The 23,172-nt window shown below is 38.8% G+C and overlaps 2 protein-coding genes across 4 annotated transcripts; one reads left to right on the top strand and one right to left on the bottom strand.

The window, feature by feature from the left end:
* The first annotated feature begins 114 nt into the window (after window positions 1–114).
* On the top strand, window positions 115–14,991 carry LOC123872171 (facilitated trehalose transporter Tret1-like). Of its 3 annotated transcripts, none has more exons than XM_045916341.1 (8): window positions 115–332; window positions 431–528; window positions 7,181–7,315; window positions 7,831–7,914; window positions 8,347–8,625; window positions 11,394–11,514; window positions 12,657–12,788; window positions 13,508–14,991. In XM_045916341.1, the coding sequence occupies exons 1-8, from the start codon at window positions 287–289 to the stop codon at window positions 14,023–14,025; spliced, it is 1,413 nt and encodes a 470-aa protein (XP_045772297.1). In that variant the 5' UTR covers window positions 115–286; the 3' UTR covers window positions 14,026–14,991. The 3 variants fall into 3 exon arrangements, with proteins under 3 accessions (XP_045772297.1, XP_045772298.1, XP_045772300.1); XM_045916342.1 differs by having other exon boundaries at window positions 411–528; XM_045916344.1 differs by lacking the exon at window positions 7,831–7,914.
* On the bottom strand, window positions 14,828–22,864 carry LOC123872168 (eukaryotic translation initiation factor 3 subunit D). Its single transcript, XM_045916333.1, has 10 exons — window positions 22,563–22,864; window positions 22,219–22,409; window positions 21,596–21,749; window positions 21,257–21,366; window positions 20,584–20,722; window positions 18,812–18,972; window positions 18,038–18,166; window positions 17,369–17,575; window positions 16,899–17,094; window positions 14,828–15,749 (listed from the first exon to the last, which is right to left on the bottom strand). Exons 1-10 carry the CDS (start codon window positions 22,753–22,755, stop codon window positions 15,589–15,591), a joined length of 1,641 nt encoding a protein of 546 aa, XP_045772289.1. The 5' UTR covers window positions 22,756–22,864; the 3' UTR covers window positions 14,828–15,588.
* Window positions 22,865–23,172: the final 308 nt, after the last annotated feature.

Here is a 23,172-nt window from a genome sequence, read left to right as displayed (position 1 = left end):
CGCGCTTTTCCAGTACTTTCGTTGGCCAGATCTTAGACTAATCAGCGCCACAGACTAATGTATTCGGAATATAATTATAAAGTCGTGTCAAACACCCGGGTTTCTGGTCTGTGTCAAACACGTCGCACGTGTTTCGGCGATTATCACGTGATAATGTTTATGCAGAGATGGTTTCCTTTGGTATTTTAGTGTTGTACATTTATTTAAGTACCTAGGTACTCTTATAAATGTTTTTTTTTGGGATATTTTAAAAATAAGTAGCTAGCATTTACTAAAAAGTGCTATTATGGCGAAGACTAACAGAAAAGTGCAATATTTTGCTGGATTATGCGGTAAGTTTTAGCGGGAAAATTTGAACTGTTGGTTACTACCTAGTTAGTTACCTGCTTATATTTTATGAAGTTTAAAAGAATATTTTCGTTTTCGGCAGTTTCCTTCGCATTTACATTTACTGGTGCAGCGATATCGTGGCCTTCGCCGGCTATTCCAAAGTTTAAGAATGGAGAAGCAAATATAGACATAAGCGATGTAAGTATGTATTAATAATCTAATTACTTACCTACTAAATAGGTAACCTAAGTAGTAAGTATGATTATTATTACCCACTTATTAGCTGTTCTCTAAATACGTATAAAACCTATGTATTTTATAGAAGAGAAAGAAAGACGATACAATAACTAAGTAACTAACAATGTAAAAAATTCTAACTTCTAAGTGAAGAAAAAATACAAATAAAAAAATTAAATGTTGGGCCCCTAATCCAAAAAAATGTTGAAGGCCTCAGCCCTTAAATAGTTTTTACGCCGCCGATTGTAAAATCTTTAGGTAAGGATCAATATTTTCATGGTACCTAGGTTCCTAATATTATAAATGTGAAAATTTGTATAATCTGTCTGTCTGTCTGCTAGCTTTTAACGGCCCAACCGACTGGTTTTGATGTTTGATATAGAGAAAGCTTGCATTCCGACGAGTTTAAAAAATCAAATCTTACGCGATCGAAGTTGCGGGCGTCGTCTATTCTATTTGATAAAGTCAAGTGAAATTAGGTTGATACAGTCATCATCATCAAAGATCAAAGGTCACTGAATACCGATACTTTGATCAAAACAATAGACTATCTCTACTAATAACTACAGTGTACCTAGTACTAGTACTGACTGTTGTACCTACCTATTGATATAATTATTATTACAATCATTTAATCACACTAATATTATAAAGGAGAAAGTTTGTATGTGTGTGTGTGTGTGTGTGTGTGTATGTTTGTTACTGCTTCACGCAAAAACTACTGGACTGATTGGGCTGAAATTTAGAATGGAGATAGATTATACCCTGGATTAGCACATAGGCTATTTTTTATCCCGGAAAATCAAAGAGTTCCCACGGGAATTTAAAAAACCTACATCCACGCGAACGAAGTCGCGGGTATCAGCTAGTTCTTATATGGTTTGATAGCAGATTATTTTCTAAAATAGGAACTTTTAATGGTGCGTCCACATACCTACTGACATTAATAGTTAGGTAACTACTATTTTTGACTCTGCACCCAGTTGTGCAATTTCTTATTGGATTGAAGAGGAGATGACTTCTGCGTGGTTTACCCTAGCTAGGTAACCGGCCTGGGTTGAAAGTAGTTACCATCATTTATTTGTCTTAGGTAGTAGGTACAGATAGTAAATTATTTGTATAAAATAAAAAAATATAGCAATGTAACAACCCAAACCTAATATTATTAGTTCATAAGAGATGCTAATAGATGGCGCTAGTCGTATACTATGTCGCGTTAGCATTCAATAATTTGCTCAAGTATAGGTATCTGCCTTGTAACATCGATTGTCATTCCGAAAGCCACCTGTACTCGGTACTGTCAGCTTTGAAGGCGCTTTGGCCCACGGCCGAACACCCTCGAACTACATATCGCAGCACACATTGGTTACGGGCGACTTGCTAGCATCGTGCCACGCGCGATCTTCTTGTCGTTCCACTCGTGTCAAACTCAACCTCTGTCCTCTGTACTCCACTTGTACTCGTCAATAAACACTATCTGTACACCTCGGAGTTTTAGTACCGTCCCAACTTCGCCCCTACACTACAAGTGGCGCCCAACGGCAAGAATCCGCAACGCTGGACGGCGAGAAAAAACGCAAAAGCTCCGCTTCGCAGCCGAAATTCGTAGTGACGCGATCAGGGCGAACTACAACTGTACGTGCTAGGACTCTGAAAAACACCGACAAGATGCCATTATCTGACGAACAATTCAAGGCGCTTCTAGCAGCGGTTGGAGGAGGCAGTAAGAAAGGATCCTTCGCGACATGCACCATTTCTTACGAAGGTGAAAGGGATAGCAACACCGTCGAGGCTTTTCTTGCTGCAGTATCGGTTTTCAAGCAAGTGGAAAAAATCTCCGACGAAGATGCAATAGCTGGCCTCCCGCTTATTTTAAAAAAGGATGCGGCAACTTGGTGGCAAGGCATCAAAGAAGGTATCACTGAATGGGATGACTTCAAAAAGAAGCTGCGCCACTCTTTTGCTCCTAAGAAACCGGCATACAAGATCTATCAAGAGATTATAAATATAAAACAACAATACGATGAGGCCACAGAGAAGTTCGTAGCCCAAAAACGAATGTTGTTAGCTCAACTACCAAAGCCAGAACACACGGAGGAGCAACAGCTCGATATGGTTTTTGGTCAACTTAAACTGACGATTAAAGAAAAGGTGCCTCGATCGTCAATAAAAACATTCGACGATCTATTAGACAAGGCCCGTGCAGTCGAAGAAGTTAATAAGGATAAAGATTTAAATCATAAACGTAGCTTCAAGAAGGAACGCTGCAATTTTTGTAAGTTACTCGGCCATAATGCAGAAGAATGCCGAAAAAAAGCCAAGATGTCCCAGAATCTTCCATCGTCTTCATCCACTAAGTCTGTTGCAACCGCGTCCGCCCAAGCCCCTTCACCTACGGCACCCAAATTTTCATGCTACGGATGCGGCACCCCAGGGGTTGTTCGTAGCAACTGCGAAAACTGCTCGAAGAAGAAGCTGCAAGAAAGTGAAGAAATCGGATTCAGCTCAGTAAATATTCAAACGGATGCGCGCTCGCGACCTGTAGTTTATGTGGAGGTTGATGATGTACCTGGAACCGCTTATGTAGACACGTGCGCTAAAAGCAGCATAGCTTCGTTCGAACTATATGGTTGCCTTAAAAACAAAGGGTACCATTTTGAAACAGTCAACGTTTGGGTCACGCTGGCAGATGGCCACAGAAAAAAGAAGAATGTATTGTCAACTAAAGCTTCTGTCAAACTCAACGGACGTACTATCGTAACCACATTCCTCGTGCTACCTGATTCACAAGAAAACAAAACATTACTCGGTGTCGGATTTCTACAGGACGCCAGAATGATTCTAAATATGGCACAGTTTACCTACCACTTCATAGATACCCCCTACGTTGAACATGAACTGTACAAAGAAGATTTTGTTATCTTTAAACGATCTACTCAACATTGCAAATTATCAATACACGATACAGAGTCTGCTGACTGCCCAACAACTTGGAGTGTAGCGAGTGATAGAGATACTGCTTCTAGCCAATCGCCGAAAACAGGACACACAGCAGTTCCAACAGAGTGCTCCTCTCGTTCATACAAACTTCAACCTCTGGAGAGCCCTGAAAAGAAACCTAAACTATTCGATGGGTACTCACCGAGATTTGCCGACGCGATGATGCGTGATGCCCAAATCACAGTACACCGAATGTATAGTGAACTCGAAATGTCTCCAGAATCTGCAGCACTATTCCCAGACAACAAAAATTCAGTAGATCTTGCAATGATAGAAGTAGAATTCACTGATACGGTTCTAGACGTCACCCAAAAGAAAGCTCTAAGACAATTGTTGGAAACTCATAAAGATGTCTTCACCTCAAATGGTCAACCCACACTAGGAGTCGAACACTGCATTGACACGGGAAACAGTAACCCCATTTCAGTACCACCGTATCGTCTCTCACCACCCCGAAGAGAAATCCTGCGAAAAAAAATTGATGAAATGTTATCCGAGGGAATTATCGAGCCATGTGTATCACCGTGGGCGGCCCCGATCATAATGGTACCGAAACCAAATAATGAAATAAGGTTGTGCCTTGATTATCGCCGGTTAAATGCCGTAACTACAGCCGATAATTATCCGATGCCTCGCATGGACGACTTACTACATGAGGCAAAACCTACACCATTTATGACAACGCTTGATTTGAAAGCCGGTTTTTGGCAAATAAAGGTACGTGATGAGGATCAGAACAAGACAGCATTTATAACACCATTTGGAATCTTCAGATTCAAAAGGATGCCATTTGGCCTACGAAATGCCCCAGCAACCTTTCAAAGGTTAATAGATGGTTTTAGAGCTGTTCTACAGGACGTCAAGATGCTAGCGTATTTGGATGACTTAATAATAATGTCTCCAACATTTGAGTCACATTTAAGAGATTTGAGTAAAGTTTTTAAACAGTTAATAAAATACAACTTAACAGTTAATATTAAGAAATGTAGATTCTGCTGTCCGACGGTAAAATATCTAGGACATTTAATTACCAAAGATGGTCTACAAATGGACCCATCTAAAACGGCGGCAATAACAAACATGCCGATACCCAGCAACCTTAAACACTTGACTTCATTTTTACAAACTTGCTCGTGGTATAGAAGGTTCATAGCAGGGTTCGCAAGAATAGCCGAACCTTTGACGCGCCTCACAAAGAAGACAGCACAGTGGATATGGGGAGAGGAACAGCAGGCGGCATATAATGAATTGAAAAGGCTGTTAACCTCGGCACCTATTCTTCGCCAGGCAGATGAAACTAAACCATATGTTATAAAAACCGACGCAAGCAGCTATGCCATAGGTGCAGTCCTACTGCAGGGGGAGGGCGAAGATGAGCGCCCTGTTGAATATGCAAGCCGGCTGCTGTCACCTGCAGAAAAGAATTACAACACCACGGAGAGAGAAGCTTTAGCTGTGGTCTGGGCAGTCGAAAAGTTTAGAGGTTATATAGAAAGTCTGCCAGTCACTGTAGTGACTGATCACCAAGCTTTGAGATGGCTGATGAATTTAAAGTCACCGACAGGACGTTTGGCACGGTGGGCTTTACAGCTACAATCGTACAACCTCACCATAAAGTATAGCCCAGGTAAAACTAATGTGGTTGCAGACACACTATCTCGTCCATCATGTACTGAAGAGAATAAAAATGATTGTGGGATATGCATGGTAACAGTAGATATGCCAATAAAGGACCCAGCAGAAGTCAGAAAAGAACAAATGAAGGATGAAAATATAAGAAGAATAGTAAATTCATTAGAAGATGGAATAAGTTTTGAGAATGCCAAATACTGGAGTGAAAAAGGATATATTATGAACAATGGAATATTGTATCGGAACAATCCTTATATAGACTCGGAGGATGCACAGCTAGTTGTTCCTCAACATGAATGGTCGACTATTGTGTCCACTTATCACGACGATCCGCTTGCAGGGCATGGCGGTTGCGAGAAGACGTATGATAGAATCTCAAAGAGATACTTTTGGTCCGGCATGAAACAATACATAGAAGGTTATGTTAGAAACTGTGTATCGTGTCAACGATACAAACCAGCAAATTGGAAACCAGCTGGTTTATTACAAACCACAACAATGAATCAAAGATTTGAAGTTGTTGCATTCGACTTATTCGGACCATTGCCACCATCAAAGAATAATAAGACTTGGATATTAGTGGTAGAGGACGTAGCATCACGCTGGGTAGAACTTTTTCCACTAGAAACAGCGACGGCGGAAAATTGTGCAGTGACTCTAATCAACGAAATTTTCTTAAGATATGGCGTACCTAGAAGAATGTTAAGTGACAACGGTTCTCAATTCGTTAGCGCAGTCATGCAACAAGTAGCATATTGTTTCAAAATTAAACAATCATTTACGGCACTCTATCATCCTCAAGCTAATCCAGTTGAGAGAAAAAATCGCGATCTAAAAACACAATTAGCGATATTAGTAGAAGGAGATCAACAGAACTGGTGTGAACAATTACCAAGCATTCGCTTTGCGTTAAACACAGCAGTTTGCACAACAACAAGCTTCTCCCCAGCATATTTAACCTTTGGAAGGGAATTGAGAACACCTCATGATAATTTGGAAGACTTCCGACAAATATTAATAACAGAAAATTTTATACCAGAAATAACTCCAAAAATAAAACTACTGGCGCAAACTATGCTGAAAGCTAAGGAAGTTCAAGAAATGAAGGAAGAAGCAAGGAAAATTTATGCAGATAGAGCCAGAAGAATAGGTCCACAGTACGAAACTGGTGACTTAGTGCTAGTAAAAACACATCCGATAAGCAATGCAGCTAAAGGATATTCAGCAAAATTTGCACCACGTAGAGATGGACCATACGTTATATTAAACCAACATGGTCCAAGTTCCTACCAGATTGCCACAACAACAGAACCAGAGAAGCCAATAGGAGTCCACCACTCTTCAGCTCTTATGCCATTCAACAAAACAGACAGCACTGGAGACATACCCCAGCCAGTACAACCAATGCGAAGAAGAGGACGACCTCGAAAGCAAGAGACACCTACAGCTCCCAGAGGACGGGGTCGACCAAAAAGAGCGTCTTGATCCTGTCCCATTCGCCGGGACGTCTTCAGGGACAGAGGGGGAGGATGTAACAACCCAAACCTAATATTATTAGTTCATAAGAGATGCTAATAGATGGCGCTAGTCGTATACTATGTCGCGTTAGCATTCAATAATTTGCTCAAGTATAGGTATCTGCCTTGTAACATCGATTGTCATTCCGAAAGCCACCTGTACTCGGTACTGTCAGCTTTGAAGGCGCTTTGGCCCACGGCCGAACACCCTCGAACTACATATCGCAGCACACATTGGTTACGGGCGACTTGCTAGCATCGTGCCACGCGCGATCTTCTTGTCGTTCCACTCGTGTCAAACTCAACCTCTGTCCTCTGTACTCCACTTGTACTCGTCAATAAACACTATCTGTACACCTCGGAGTTTTAGTACCGTCCCAACTTCGCCCCTACACTACAGCAATATTATAATCGTATATTTGTCTGCTGGGACTTATGAGGTATGAACTGATATGAATGCTCAGGCGCAGAGTTCCTGGGTTGTATCGTTGGCAGCGCTGGGCGCGTTTCCGGGATGTTACCTTGGCAAAGTGCTGAGTGAGCGCGCTGGGCGCCGAGCAACCATCTTTAGTGCGGCCGTGCCGGGATTTTTAGGTGCGGTAGGTACGTTTAGCAATATTATCTGCTTAACCATTGGCCTACTACAAAGATTAAATTATTAAGTTTACTACTTTTGCTTTGTAGCTTTTCTTTTAGTCATGCTAGATTAGAACAATACACTTCCGAAAATACCTGTCACATTAAAAGGAAGAAATGATATGCTTATCTGTAGTCAAATCTACTACCTACAGTTGGTGACAGGAAAAATAACTTTGACCTTGAACCTGCGCGTGGGTTCGATCTATTTGGTGGTACGCTTCTGCAAGGGGGATGATGCACCGCCTGTACCGCCACGCAATTGGTTTGTCAGTCAACTTTTCCCACGTAGTAGAAAAGTAGAGTACTGAGGCACAGACATATCCTTTGCACTGTGGTTGGAATTCTTCTTACCTGACATCAAATGTATCAGAATTGAAATTAAAGACAAAACAGAACTTTGCATGTGCTTCTGTAAAATTATGCGCTTTGTAGAATGTAAGCACCTATTTTATTTGCAATCAATTTGGTTTTATAGGGCATTATTTTGTTTACGAAAATTCCGGAGCTTATGTACGTTGCCAGGATTCTAATAGGAATAGCAAATGGGATCACAGCTGTTGTAAGTATTTTTAAATAGTGCTCCAAGTAGTTATTAATAATCTGGCTTTTACATACCATAGTAATTATTATTTTTTCAATGCTTTCCGGACAATGTACCTGTTAGTTTTTTCATAATTGGGTTGAAAGAAATAGGTAGGTAGGTAATGTATATATCATTTAACTTTTAGTAGGTACCCTCTACCTACTAACGAAAAGTTAGGAACATGTTATTTGTACCGAAATGCCCACAACTTGTATGGAGATTGGTGATAACTTACATATCTCATCATTCATCAATGATTACTTACTTACCATAAAAATATAATAAACGATCAGCGCCAGGCAGGACTCAAGATGCGTATTTTATAATTAAGTGATGACAATTTTTATAATGCTAAAGAATCATAATAATCATTGCAGTCCCTAACCCTAAAGACATTTATTTTTTCAGGTAACAATGATATATCTAACCGAGATAGCCGACAAAGAGGTCAGAGGTGCACTAGGTATGCTAGTGCAAGTAATGAACAACTTGGGAAGTCTGGCTGTATACGGCATAGGCCCGTTTGTATCTTACACAGCATTGAATTCTATAGTGCTTTTTATCTCTGTGTTCTACGCTGTTATTTGTCTATGGGTCCCGGAATCCCCTTACTTCCATTTGACTTACGGCAGATTGGCCGCGGCTAGGAAGGAATTTATGACTATAAAAGGAACAAAGGACGAAGTGGTATGATATTGCATTAACACCCAAGTAACACAAAAGTTCTGCGTATCAACTGAATCACTGTCCACGTTGGAAACTTTAGCTCCAAAACATGCTATATACAAGCTGAATAATAGCTGAATAATAGCATTCTCAGAAGATATAACTCTGATTTGGGCACAAATTATGCAGCAACTAGCTGATTAACTGCATTATATAAGCATTTAATAAGCATTAACAAAGGTAACATTCGGCCCAAGAGCTGAACATTGACTGATAAAGAGAGTGTGTGTTGCCTATTATACAGCTCAAACAACTAATTAAGCAACCTGTTTACGCTTTTATGCAGTTAAAAGAGCACGGGCGGCGAAATTGTGAATAAATATTACTCCAAATATTCTTTAACATCACACTATCTCGTTTTATTTGTGCGCAAACCATCATACAATTTGACATTTCTATAATGGAAGTAAAAAGTTAATTCATTTTCGGTAAGTAGAACTTGTATTTCTTATTAGTGCCGGTTTGATGGGGAAAGCAAGTTTATTGTCAAATATCATATACTTTTAGACCAAAATTTTCACGCGCCCTCGTAATATAACTGTTTCCTTGGAAATCTTAATAAAAAATGGATTGTAATAATATAAAAATGCCAGCAATTTCTTTGAATTTGACGATAAGCTTTTTACGTATAACTTATTAAAAATCTTTTTCAAATCCAATAGATATTTTCATAGACAAAATAAGAATAAACAGTAAATAAATAATAAATATTGTAATTTAGAACATAGAAAATGGTGGGCAAGCAATGTGAACCGTAATAATGCCAAATAAATGCTTTAAGGGCTATAATAAGGTGCTAGGGATATATTAATCAGCAAAAGGCTGATACGAGTAGTCCTTGTGTCTAATAAGTCAGCCATAGATTGATGTACAGCTGAATAGTTGGTAACATTACGCAAATGCTCTACCCAATGAACAGCTGTATAATCTGTCAAGGGTTAGCTATTAGGGGTCCGTGGTGAACGTTTTTACATGAGCGAATAAGTCAGTACTTATTAATTTATTTCTTTCTTTTTTTCGTTCTTTTATCTTTAGTTTATAATACTTATTATAACTTTATTTCTCAGGGTAATTCCCAAGGGGACTTATTCGACATTTGCACTTCAAGTGCTCTCAGCAAGAGCAACAAGCAGCAGAGCAGCTGGCACAAGTGATCAGCTCGAAAACCATGAAGACTCTGATGGCTAATCAAGCTTTAATTTTAGATAAATAAATACCATTTTTAAGCAATTTTTCCATTTCAATTTTCCTTTTCAGTTTGCCTATTCCGAAATAAATGCCAATGACAAAAGGTCTGCAAAAAGGATTCTTAAAAACGTTGCAAAGTATAGGCCAAAACTCGTTTTTAGAACTCTTAAAGATTGGCCAATCGTATTTCACTAATTCTTATTCTTTTTTCTACATTTTTTTACAACAACCCTATTATTTACTAGGGTTCCGTACCTCAAAAGGAAAAACGAACCCTTATAGGATCACTTTGTTGTCTGTCTGTCCATCTGTCTGTCTGTCCGTCTGTCGTGTCTGTCAAGAAACCGTATAGGGTGCTTTCCATTGACCTAGAACCATGAAATTTGGCAGGTACGTAGGTCTTATAGTACAAATAAAATGTGTTCTAAAACAAATAATTACTTGCCTAGTAGGTATTTTAAATTTTCAAAGTAAGATAACTATACGAAGTGGAGTATCATATAAAAGGGGTTTATCTGTACATTCTGAAACAAATTTTTATTTATTTTTATGCATAATAGTTTTTGATTTACTGTGCAAAATGTAGAAAAATATACCCTAGTATGGAACCCTCGGTGCGCGAGTCTGACTCGCACTTGGCCGGTTTTTATAACGCTGATAATATAAATGATATACAAGTACGGTGAGGCGCTGAAAAAGAACTTTTCAGGATCTTAAATAACTCCATGAGCTGATTAAATGCCTACGGGAGTACAATTATTCAGCCCAAGTAAGGACAAAGGGTTACAAGTGAATAGCTTTATACCTGCTTGCTGTAATTTAACACCATATACGTCCACCCAAAGGAATCATGTGGGCTAGATAAGTGCAGTTATGAGAGTGCGTATAACAGCTGATTAAAACTGTGAAAGTTCAACTATATGCAGCATGAAGCGTTAATTGAATTCACGGAGTAACTGATAGCTTTATAATAATTCACATATGTTCAGTTAAAATGCAAACATTTTAAAGATACACTTGTGACCTTTTATTCAGAAAATAGCTTAGTTTGAGTCCATAAAAATACTTTATTGTAGCTGACAGTACTGAAACTTGCTAAAAGCTGAATAACATGACCTGCGTACCTGATAGTAACGCTCGCAACATTACAGCGTGTCTTCGTGGTACTTAGTAAAGTCAATGTACAGGAGGAAGCGTAATAGTAGGCTTTTACAGTAACGGTGGACTCTAATAAGTCTTCATAAATGCTTAAAGTACCGGTGTGGACCTCATGTGATATCTTTTAATGCAGTTTTGTGTTACTTGGGCAGTTCCCTACTTATTGATTTGATTTGTTTATTGAAGCAATTTTAATTTTTGAAGTAAATCTAGGTATTCTAAACAAATAATTAAAAAACCTTTTTTATTAGGATTATTAATTGATTTTAATAATGTACCTAACAATAGGTTAAAAATCTGCTTTTTAATGGATAGGTATACCTATACGTTTTTAAAGATCTGTTATCAAGAATCTGTAAATAATGTAATAGGTGTAATTTTAGTGGGTAGATGAACAATTAGAGACTATGCGTTTACATGTTCAAGAAAGTATGGAGAATAAAACTACTTTCAAAGAGTTAATAACCAATTTGAAATATAGGAAGGCTATCTATATAATATCAGGTGAGTTTATATCAGCACAAAATATTTAAGAAAATTATAAAAAAAAAAATTATTATTTGCGTCAAATACAAACCTAATGAGAAATTTTGTCCACGACTGTACCAACTGTTTTGTTGTAACTAGGTAGGTATTAGTAATTTCAATTGTTTGCGAAAAATCTTTTAAAGATTCATTCTTCATTAAATTCATTGCGTAAAAAGGTTTGGTTATTTTTACGAATAAGGCCGTAACGACAAGGATTACAAGAAAAAAATGTTGGGTACAATGAGGCCTTCAGCAATTTTTTTGATTTGGGGGCCTCGATCAATAACTAACCATCATTATTTCTATTCTATAAAGGATGAAATTATGAGACCTATGAATACTGACAGACTAAAATTACAAATAATATGAAGTTCTCAGCATATTTTTGATTTGGGGGCCTCAAATATTAGACAATAATATTCTGCACCTAGATAAAATTAAAAAGCTAATGAGAGCCCTCTTTTTGAGATTGGGGGATTCGAAAAATTTGTCATTATTATATATTAATACTAGACGATGCCCACGATTTCGTCCGCGTGGATTTAGGTTTTTTTTGAATCCCGTGGGAATTTTAGATTTTCCGGGATAACAGGTAGCCTATGGATGCAAGAGTCAAAATCAGGTGGGTTAAACGGATGGGCCGTGAAAAGCTAGCAGATATAATAGACACACTTTCGCATTTATAATAAGTATACGGTCTATATTTAGTAGGTATATTGTAAAACTAGGTCGATGAACTGTTGGTATTTTGTACCTAATTACAATACAGTTCATCAAACTCATTACAAAATAAAAATATAAGTACTTTTATAGTTCGCGACAGTTCGACATGACAATCGGGGTGGGGACGCCCTGCACAGCGCCCTGCGCTAACCGGTGCGGAGTGTGCGGGGCGTCCCCCCTTCCATGACTCACTTCATACCCCGATTGCCATGTCGACCTGCCGCGAACTATACATAACATTTTATTATATAATCAAACAATATAAAAAATTATTGTACCCAGGTTACCTACGTTATACGTAGTAGGTACCCTGATAGATAGGTTTTGAAGAACACCATAGATTAATTAAGCCTGCTAGAAAGTACCTACGATTGAGAGTTTCAATTTTTTTACAGGTCTCAAAGTATTGCAATACATGACCGGCAGTTTGGCCATCCAGTCTTACTTGGAAATCATATTCAGACAAAGTAGTTCCATATCGGGGCCCTTTGCAAGTATTGTGTACGGATTTGTACAGCTTGGCGCAGGTAAGAATTTCTTGTCTATACAAGGTTCCTACTTCTCAAATGGTACAATAACTCAATAATATAGTAGGTATATTGTGTGCTTGTGTGTTGCAACTTGAAACAAAATCGGGCGACTCATCGGCAACTGGAAAATCACAGAATTCTATCTTGGTATGACGTAACATGCAAGAGCGCCACAACTAGGGATGTAAAGCTCCGATCGCTTATTGTCACGTCATGTCACTACACAAGTGTGTCTTGTCCTTTGATTTGGTCTTGTCTGCAACTATATTTCAACACATTAACGTCAATGTCGACCATAATTAATATCTTCTAAGTAGGTATGATTTGTAGGTGGCCGGCAAACGTATGAATGTAGAAAGTCTCCAAAGTACCTTTGTCTTTACCAAGACCAAAACACTTAGGCTGAGATCTATAGAACACACTTTGACTTTGCTCAGACTTAAGACACTGCGCACTGTTAAAACGAGACAGCGTTATACCGCAGGCATAAATCGGTCTCCTTTTAACTGAAATTTATGTCTAAGCAAAGTCAAAGTGCGCTCTATAGATTTCAACCTTACTGCCTCTTTACACCCATGTGCTTGCCGACTTTTGTCCTGTGAGTAGGTACCATATTACAAGGTAGGAGCTACGATTGCACTTTTCTTAGAATTTCAATAGAACCTATTTTGGATCCAACCAAGTAATAATATGATAAGTAATTTGAATAATTTCAGGAATTGGGGCTACGTTCCTGGCTGGTTATTTCGGGCGCAGAATTCTCATGCTCACATCTAGTTTCGGCGTCGCTGTCGCCTTAACCATAGTGGGGTTGTACTTTTTCTTGCAAGACTTTGTACAAGTCAGTCCTAAAACGTTGTCATCCATATCTTCACTACCTCTTATTGGTGTGCTTAGTTTCAACATTCTGTATGCAATGGGCATAGGGAACTTACCTTACATAATGCAAGCAGAACTGTTTCCAATCAACGTTAAAGCTATGGCCTCGAGTGCAGCGACAATGATGGCTTGTATACTAAACTTCTTCGTCACAAAGTCTTACCAAGGCATCAAAGATGGGTTGGGCCACTATACAGTTTTCTGGTCGTTCGCGAGTATAGCGTATGCTGGAATTTTCTTTATATACTTTTTCGTGCCTGAGACTAAGGGCAAGAGTTTGGAGGAAGTTCAGGACAACATGCGAATTAAAATCGACGAAGTGGAGAGACTGAATAAAACTGAAAATAATGCGTGAAAATTGAACAACAATAAAATAAATAAATTTTCTCTAAGCTGAGACATGTGTATAAACCTGTACAAAATAATGCTGGTACAAAAGCTAGTCAAAAATTCTATACTATTTAGTACTTTCACAAAATAGTAAGTAGTTTCATTAATATTTTTTTAGGTAAAGTAACATTTTTTGACTAGTAGAATTTGTATGGAACAATGTTATAATTTGATCTCGTATGTATTTTGTATATTTTAGCATAAAAGTACATAATTGTTATTTAGGTATGTATTTACACTTTTATAGTTCCTTGCAGATAAGGCTGTGTAGTACTTGCCATAGCTACATAAATATTTATTATATTGTCAAGTAAGTTAGTAGGTACCTATTTAGTTTGCATTTCTTGATAAGAATACCATATTGAGTTATCTTGTTTGAATAAGGTTACCTTCATTTCCATTGAATTTATTGAAGCATGCAAATACCTACAGAAAATAATTTCAGAGTTTAATCATATTTGTAATAGGTATGTATTATAAGTAAAAAATATTGTGTTATTGAAGAAATTATGATTTTATAATTTAAGTAAGTACCTATATTTATGTAGATAATATTGAGATGATATGTAATCAATTCTATCGTATATTTTGAGAACTCACTCGTGATTGTGTTAACTGTAATGTCAAAAGTACCTAAGGTTCACCTAAAATAAGTATAGTACTTTGACAGTCAACCATCACACAGCCAAAATGGCGAGCCAGATCTTAAAATTTTGCGTTATTTATGAAGTGTCAATTTGTATGATTTGTTTAAATAAAACAAGTAATGTGACCAAAAGATTTTTATTTCACTGAATAATAAAATATGAAATAATACATCCTATTACTTAGGTTAGAGATAACTAGGCTTGGGTATAAAGAGCTTTAGTTAAGTAGCTGGTGGCAAAATCACTTAATTATGATATCATCGACTTTTTTTTGTGTAATGATAGGGCTTATGCAAGAAAACGTGTATTTTTTGTCAGTGTTGTTTAAAAAAAATGCGCTTTTTAAATTTAAATAATAATTAAACACAAATTCATTTTTTTATCTTTATCCATAAACCGTTGAGCTAGAAACACATTTAAATTATTTAGTATGAAATAAACGGTGATACCATACATTAAATATTATTGCCACTGGCTCTATAACTATACCTGTATACTGCCGAATACTGAAAAGCCAATTAAATAATTGTTAAGAGCATCTTAAATATTAAGGCGTAGAAAAGTCACAAATGACATTATGGCCCGATTTTTCAATCACTAAATAACCTATTGAGGTTTTGACAGTTTTTGTATAGGAAATCTGTCAAAACGTCAAATTTATTCCTCTGATAAAAGTTATTAGACGATTGAAAAATCGGCCCTAAGGCTCTTTGAAAAAGGTATGACTATGCGACGATACATTACGCAAAAAGTACAAATTTCGTACCCTTTTTTCTGGCTACACTGGTAAAACCTCCTTTATGAGTGAGAGAACGCCAAAAAGATAAAGTAAGACCCTCTTAACCTTTAAAATGGCTTTCACTATTCGGCCGTATTCAAATCTAAACTCTTTTAGAGTTCCCGTAAGAGTAGAGCGGCGCGAAGGGCGTGTCCACCGGCTCATCCCCGCTCTCCTCCGAGCCGTCCGACTCGAACGTGTTGTCCGGGATGTCGTACAGACGGATCAGGGGCTTGTTGGGGTCCTTCATGATTAGATATTTACCTGGACAAGAGGAAAACATGGATCAAAATTAGGGTATTAGAATAAAATTTTCAGAAAATATATCATCGTCGTCCTTCTGCGTCATACAGATGCCAAGAATGTAGTATGCCCCAAGCGTTCTCCATTGAAAGGTTGATCTATGTCACAAATTTTTGCAGCAACGTCCAAGTTTCTATCCATCGTGTGATACAGATAACCTAGACATGAGAGGCGACTCACCATCCTTCTGCTTCATACAAATGTCGATGATGCAGCGCAGTATGCCCCACGCGTTGTCCATGGAGAGGTTGATCTATGTCACAAAGTCTTGCAGCAACGTCCAAGTTTCTATCCATCGTGTGATACAGATAACCTACACATGAGAGGCGACTCACCATCCTTCTGCTTCATACTCATGTTGATGATGCAGCGCAGTATGCCCCACGCGTTGTCCATGGAGAGGTTGATCTATGTCACAAAGTCTTGCAGCAACGTCCAAGTTTCTATCCATCGTGTGATACAGATAACCTACACATGAGAGGTGACTCACCATCCTTCTGCTTCATACTCATGTTGATGATGCAGCGCAGTATGCCCCACGCGTTGTCCATGGAGAGGTTGATCTATGTCACAAAGTCTTGCAGCAACGTCCAAGTTTCTATCCATCGTGTGATACAGATAACCTACACATGAGAGGTGACTCACCATCCTTCTGCTTCATACTCATGTTGATGATGCAGCGCAGTATGCCCCACGCGTTGTCCATGGAGAGGTTGATCTATGTCACAAAGTCTTGCAGCAACGTCCAAGTTTCTATCCATCGTGTGATACAGATAACCTACACATGAGAGGCGACTCACCATCCTTCTGCTTCATACAAATGTCGATGATGCAGCGCAGTATGCCCCACGCGTTGTCCATGGAGAGGTTGATCTATGTCACAAAGTCTTGCAGCAACGTCCAAGTTCCTATCCATCGTGTGATACAGATAACCTACACATGAGAGGCGACTCACCATCCTTCTGCTTCATACAAATGTCGATGATACAGCGCAGTATGCCCCACGCGTTGTCCATGGAGAGGTTGATCTATGTCACAAAGTCTTGCAGCAACGTCCAAGTTCCTATCCATCGTGAGATGCAGATAACCTAGACATGAGAAGCGACTCACCATCCTTCTGCTTCATACAAATGTCGATGATGCAGCGCAGTATGCCCCACGCGTTGTCCATGGAGAGGTTGATCTGTGCGGCGAACTCGTGCGGCTTGAACTGCTGGGTGCCGAGGATGACGTGACGCGAGTTGTCGCGAACTTGCGTGCGGGACACGTAGCCGAACTTGATCTGGTCCGAACCCGCTAGTAAGGCCTGAAAAATGTCACAAACAAGATAATTTACGCTGATTTCTATAGTCTGTTTCCTACCAATTACAATCCGGGTATCTTTAAAACAAGAGTGCTATTCACTCTTGTTCCACCTTCTAGGTAAACGCGTCCCATCTTAGACCACATCATCACTTTCCATCAGGTGTGATTGTGGTCAAGCGCTTACCTATAGTGAATAAAAAAAAAAAAAAAACATCATCATCATTATTAACCGATAAACGTTTACTGTAGGCTATAGGTCTCTTGTAGGGTCACACCTGCACAGTCCACTTGGCCAGCTTGCAGGAGTTGTTCCGCAGCTCGTTGGCGAGCACGGCGCCGCGCTGCGTGTCGAGCTTTTGTCGCCACTCCACGCCATTAGCGACTTTGGAGTCCCACTCGTTGAGCGCCTTGATCGTCAGGAACTGGGTCTCGTTCTGCGGACCCTGCAACACGGCGTCGTGCTCACATCGAGCCACCAACACCTAGAAAGAACACACATTGGATATGAATATTTGTAGTCATCTTATCCCCTTAAAAGTTTTACGACAGATTCAAAGTTTTAACAGGCCCTAGTGAGGGATTAGATAGAGCGTGGGAACTTCCTGTCCATAAATTCAGATGTTGTTTTTAAGATTTTCGAACAAAAACCAACAATTCTGCACACTGGTACCTGGTAGAATGTGTAAGGCGATTCTCAATTAAAACAAGACCTACTTCTATACCCACAAGTTGCAGCATCCACGATAAAATACTTTGAGGTACAAAATTCAATGTTTGTCAACCTGAGTTAAGGTACTTATAAAGGTTTTTTTCAGGGATAACCTTTTCACAGAGGAATTTGCTAACATCTTGAAATAGTTTACTCCTGGTGGCTACAGCTGTCGAGGGTAATGTATGATAATATAGGACGATAAAGGTAAAATAGTCATAGTAATCAAACATACCACTCCATTGTTGAGGTTCCACTTGCGATACCGGTAGCCCACCGAGGCCACTTCTCCTTCCTCCTCAGAAACAAACGGATTAGGCTCCGGGAACTTGTACTTTGGCTCGTTGGGGCCAGTTCTCAGCACCTGGAAAATTCAAACATACATAAATATTTGATCTATTAAAAATACAATAAGTACAGTTTATTATTGAAATAATCCACGGCTCATAGACATCTCATTCGAAAGTAAACCTCGTGTAGTCACGCTTGCTAATAGGGATGACTACTACTCAAATCAGCAACTTTTTATCAAATGTCAAAACGCTCGCTTAGTATGAGAGCTTGTATGAAATACACAGATGTGACGTCATAAGATTTGACGTACTTTTTTAGTTAAACCGATAATTTAAAATGGTTAGCAAACTTAAAACTACCAGCGAATGTGGATTTTACGAATTTTGGAAGACCCTCTATTTAATTAACCCCCGACCCAAAAAGAGGGGTGTTATAAGTTTGACGTGTGTATCTGTGTGTCTGTCTGTGGCATCGTAGCCCCTAAACTAATGAATCGATTTTAATTTAGTTTTTTTTTTGTTTGAAAGGTGGCTTGATCGAGTGTTCTTAGGTATAATCCAAGAAAATCGGTTCAGCCGTTTGAAAGTTATCAGCTCTTTTCTAGTTACTGTAACCTTCATTTGTCGGGGGTGTTATAAATTTTTAAATGACACTTGTATTAACTAAGAAATAATTTATTTTTGACCCAGGCGTCATTCGTTCAGGTTGTACACACCTGTTGGCTGAAGTTGTGGTTGATGAACGTGGCTTCCAGAGCGAGGTTGCGCGGCGAGTTGATGGAGTTGCCATCGTCCGCGGGCGGCTCCACGGACGTCTCGTTCACGGTCAGCAAGTCGAACTCCGTGTTGTCGCGCTTGTCCAGAAACAGCTTGTCACCTAATGACACATACATAGAATTATTTCAGGGTGGTAGGAAAGCATGGGATGAAGAGAGGGGAAAGGTTATATTGAAAATAAAAGGTGTAGCGAATGCATGGCAGGCTGTGCCGGCGACTTGACATTGTTGCAAAGAAGCTGCATATTTTTAAACTAGACTTCGTCGGCATGGACTACACCAAACCTTTGTTTTATCCCTTTAGGGGTTGAAGTTTCAAAAATCCTTTCTTAGTGGTTATCTATGCCATAATAGCCAGATTTCGCCCGATCTGTTCAGTAGTTGAGGTGTGTGTTGATAGATCACTTAGTCAGTCACCTTTTCCTTTTTTATTTAGATTACTTCACATTTACAAAAATTAAAACTAAAACTTGTCGAGCCAGTTACCTTGTCCTACCCAAAACCAGAACAAATTATGGCAGAAAAACCCTTACCTATGAAGGAGCTAAACTTTACTATTTATTTATTTATTTATTTATTTATTTATTTATGTACCGCCCACAGAGTTACACATTTAGATTAAATACATGTTGTTCCTTAAATTCTAGGGCTCTTATGCAACTCCACTTACGGGCAGTCACAGCATACATTAACATAAACATAAGTCGTACAGTAAAATATAAAATATAATATAATTGCTAACCTAAGGAATATGAAAAAATACCTAAGTTATAAATTTTAAAAGAATATAATAAGATGGAAATTAAATTAAAGTAAAGTTAAGTTAAACTAAGCTAAATTATCTAAATCATCTAAAATACAATATACTTACGGCTAGGGACTGACACTAATTATCGTTATCCTATTGAGGAATCGAATGATTTGAACAACTTGGCTTTAAATTTAGCCAGGTTATCGCAAAACAGATCCGTGGTAATGTCCTTGTCCAAAAATTCCTTATATGTACTACTAAACCTTGGTATTAACGAATGACGACCTAGATTGGTTCTACTGATTCGGTGAGTGAACAGAGGAATAGGATACCGCGGTATACGGGAGGGTACTTTGAAGGATATTTGGCTCAACAGTTCCGAGTTATCCATGGTTCCGTTTGCAAGTTTTACAATAAAATACCGGCACAGATAAAAAATGTACACTCATTCAATGCATTTAAAACTGAATTAGCTGCTCACATTATGAGTAATTCAAGTTACTTCGATAAATGCATTGAATGAGTACTATTTATTTATGCAATAAAATAGTGAATAGTGTATTCTTAGAGTTAAGTTCTCATGTGAATGACTTTTCTTTGTCTTTATGAGAATAAATATCTTTAAACCTAACCTAGATTACTATGTGCATGCCCCTGATACTCATTAAGGTTTCACTTCTTATGAATGCACATGCAAGAAACTTAGTTTATTCTTCGCAAATTTGCTTAAGAAAGAGATGTATGGATGTCTGGCTTACTATTAGTATTTGGAGCATCACAATCAATCAATCAGCCTATTTGCTACTGCTGGACATAGGCCTTCCCAAAAGCGCGCCATCACCCACAATCCTCTGTCTTCCTCATCCACCCACTTCCCGCTATCCTCTTAAGGTTGTCAGTCCATCAGGTCCGAGGTCATCCCACACTGCACTTTATCACATCTTGGAACATCACAACTTACCAATCTTCTCAATAACAATATCCCAAGAGTAGTTGGAGCGGGTGCAGCACATGATGGTGGCCAGAATGGCGTCAGTGGCATACACAGTGCCAGTCGTCTTACTCAGGCGACGGATTACAGGGTCATCTGTGGTTGTTACCTGGAACCAAAAAGCATCTTTCAGTTATCAGTAATAGCCTATCGAATTCAACTACTGTGGAACCGGCATCAAGGTGTGGCTTTGGAGTCCATTAGTCCATTTAGACCAGTCCCTTCACTGCTGATGATGAAATTTTCGATATGTATTTTTTAACAATCCAAGCAACTGATAGTGAAGACTTTTATTTCCTAATTGCCCTTAAATGTAGGTAAAAAAATAAAAAGGTATCAATTTTTTTTTCAATTAAGTATAAAAATAACGAGCAAACAAGTAGGCACCACAGCATGTCATCACTTAATAAAAGGTCACTTGATGTTAGGTGATTACCGCAGCCCATGAACATTTGCAGCACCAGAGGAACCGCCAATGCCACTCAGCCTTTTAGGAATTTGTTGATATGCCCCTTGAATAACCCCATGTTGAAATCTGTTGGGAACACTGCCAAAGGGAGTTGTTGTTGCATTTTCCTGTGTGAGGTCAACATTCAAGCACCTTGGGAATTTGGGAGTCAGGTAAATATAATGTGATTCTTACTGTATGGAAGATGCGGTCGATGCGCTGAAGTGGCTTCTCATGTTTCACATTCACTCTGTCATAGCCCTTATCATAGTACTCCAAGGTACCACAGCACGCAATATCCTCTCCTGCAAAAGAAAATGCAATTAAAAATAATAGGTCATTGGTGCTAATAACATCAACTCTGGTGGCAACCACAATGGATTGGAGATGGAGTGATAAAGGAAATTTAAAGACCTGTCCATCCAAAGAAGAAAGAAATATTAGCACTTGGATGATAAACAAAAGAACATCTTGTTCAGAACAATCCATCAGTGCATACTACTTAGAGTTTGTTGTTTGAAAGATCATGCAAACCTTCTTTAATTCCTGGTAATGATAGTTTAGCCAGACGGGGGAAATCCATATCTTCAATGGTGACCCAAGTTGGTCGAACAGTAACAGAAGCATCACGAATCTTCATTGGAGCACCTCTTTGACCCCATCTCTTGCCAAGCTTACGGTCACGTTGCTAAAGAAAAGTATAGATATTACACATACAACAATTATGTAGGTATTAAAAAACCTATAGTAACATTAGCTGCCCAAGACAGGAAGAAATGGAAAACTTTGGAAGATGCTTCAATCCTGATTTGGAGATCTATCCCCATTCCTAGACTAACATTAATATTATAACTGATGTATCACTGTATCATGTCATCTTCAAAAACAATATGGACGTAAATCATTTACATCAGTCTTCACAGTTCACACACATCTTACAGATCTCTAGTTGTAAGGCAGTCCTATTATAATAAACCACTGATTGACCCGACCCACCTGGGCTAGGTTCAAATGTTTAAAAATCCTATCTTAGAGTAAGTCTACAACTCTACATCATAGAGAAAACTAACATGCAGTCTTTAAGTTTCTAGACCCAGCAGTTTTAGTTGTATGATAATACATTATGGCAGTTTAGCCTTTTATATGTAAGTGTGTACCTTGTTCAATGTAGTCATGCCGCCAGGAGTACGGGCACCTCTGGCACCGCGGCCACGCTGTCCTCGGGCCCTTCCGCGTTGGTACGGCGGCTTCTGAACTCGCGTCGTGTCAACCAGATGGAAAGTACTCTCGTCCTCATCGTGGAAGTACGCGTACGACGAACCAGCGCCGAATTGAGACGCATACTTGTCTAAAACATTGCAAAAGCTATCGATAAAATCAGTAATTTAAGAGTCAATACAAGATACTAACACTGTGTCAATTAGGTTTAAGTTACGAGCTATAACCTCAAAGTTGTAAGTTATGTTTGATAACTAAAGTGTGAAGTAAAAGGTTTTCTTACTTTGGTATTTCTTATCCTGTACGACAGTCCAATCACTAATCTTCCCCAAACGATCCCCTTTACTGAAAGGCTGGTAAGGCATATCCCTAAATTGGTCCGGCATTTCGCAAGGTCCCCATCCTGTCGGATTGTCCTGAATAATAGGAGCTACGAACCGCACCGGCTCTTCGGCCGGGAGTACGTGTTCCGACATCACAATCGTTTAGTTAATTCAATATTAAAACTTTTAAATTAAATTTGAAAATATCATGCCACACGACACTTTCTGGTTTCCATTCATCAATTACAGACCACGGACCACGAATCCGGTCACAGACTAACTACCTGGTATACCGTGTGTTATCTATGCTAACTACCAAAGAGTATGTAATCACTACGTCTAACTACCGCATATCATAAAGGTACCAGGGTCAGAGATGTGCTACCTAAACATGATTGTGCACTTCAGATTTAATTCCCTGCAAAAATAAACTCTGTTGCATTAGCATAAAGTCCAATTTCTAATACAATTATGCTAAGCGGAAAAACGAGCCGAGCGAGAGGTCTATAAATTGGATTGTGTCACTGTCTAATGGATTGCAAGCATAAAAAAATATTTTCTATGGTACGA

This window comes from Maniola jurtina, chromosome 14 (genome assembly GCF_905333055.1).
Source record: "Maniola jurtina chromosome 14, ilManJurt1.1, whole genome shotgun sequence".
In the NCBI taxonomy this organism is placed as follows: domain Eukaryota; kingdom Metazoa; phylum Arthropoda; class Insecta; order Lepidoptera; family Nymphalidae; genus Maniola; species Maniola jurtina.
This window is presented reverse-complemented; position numbering and strand designations above follow the sequence as displayed.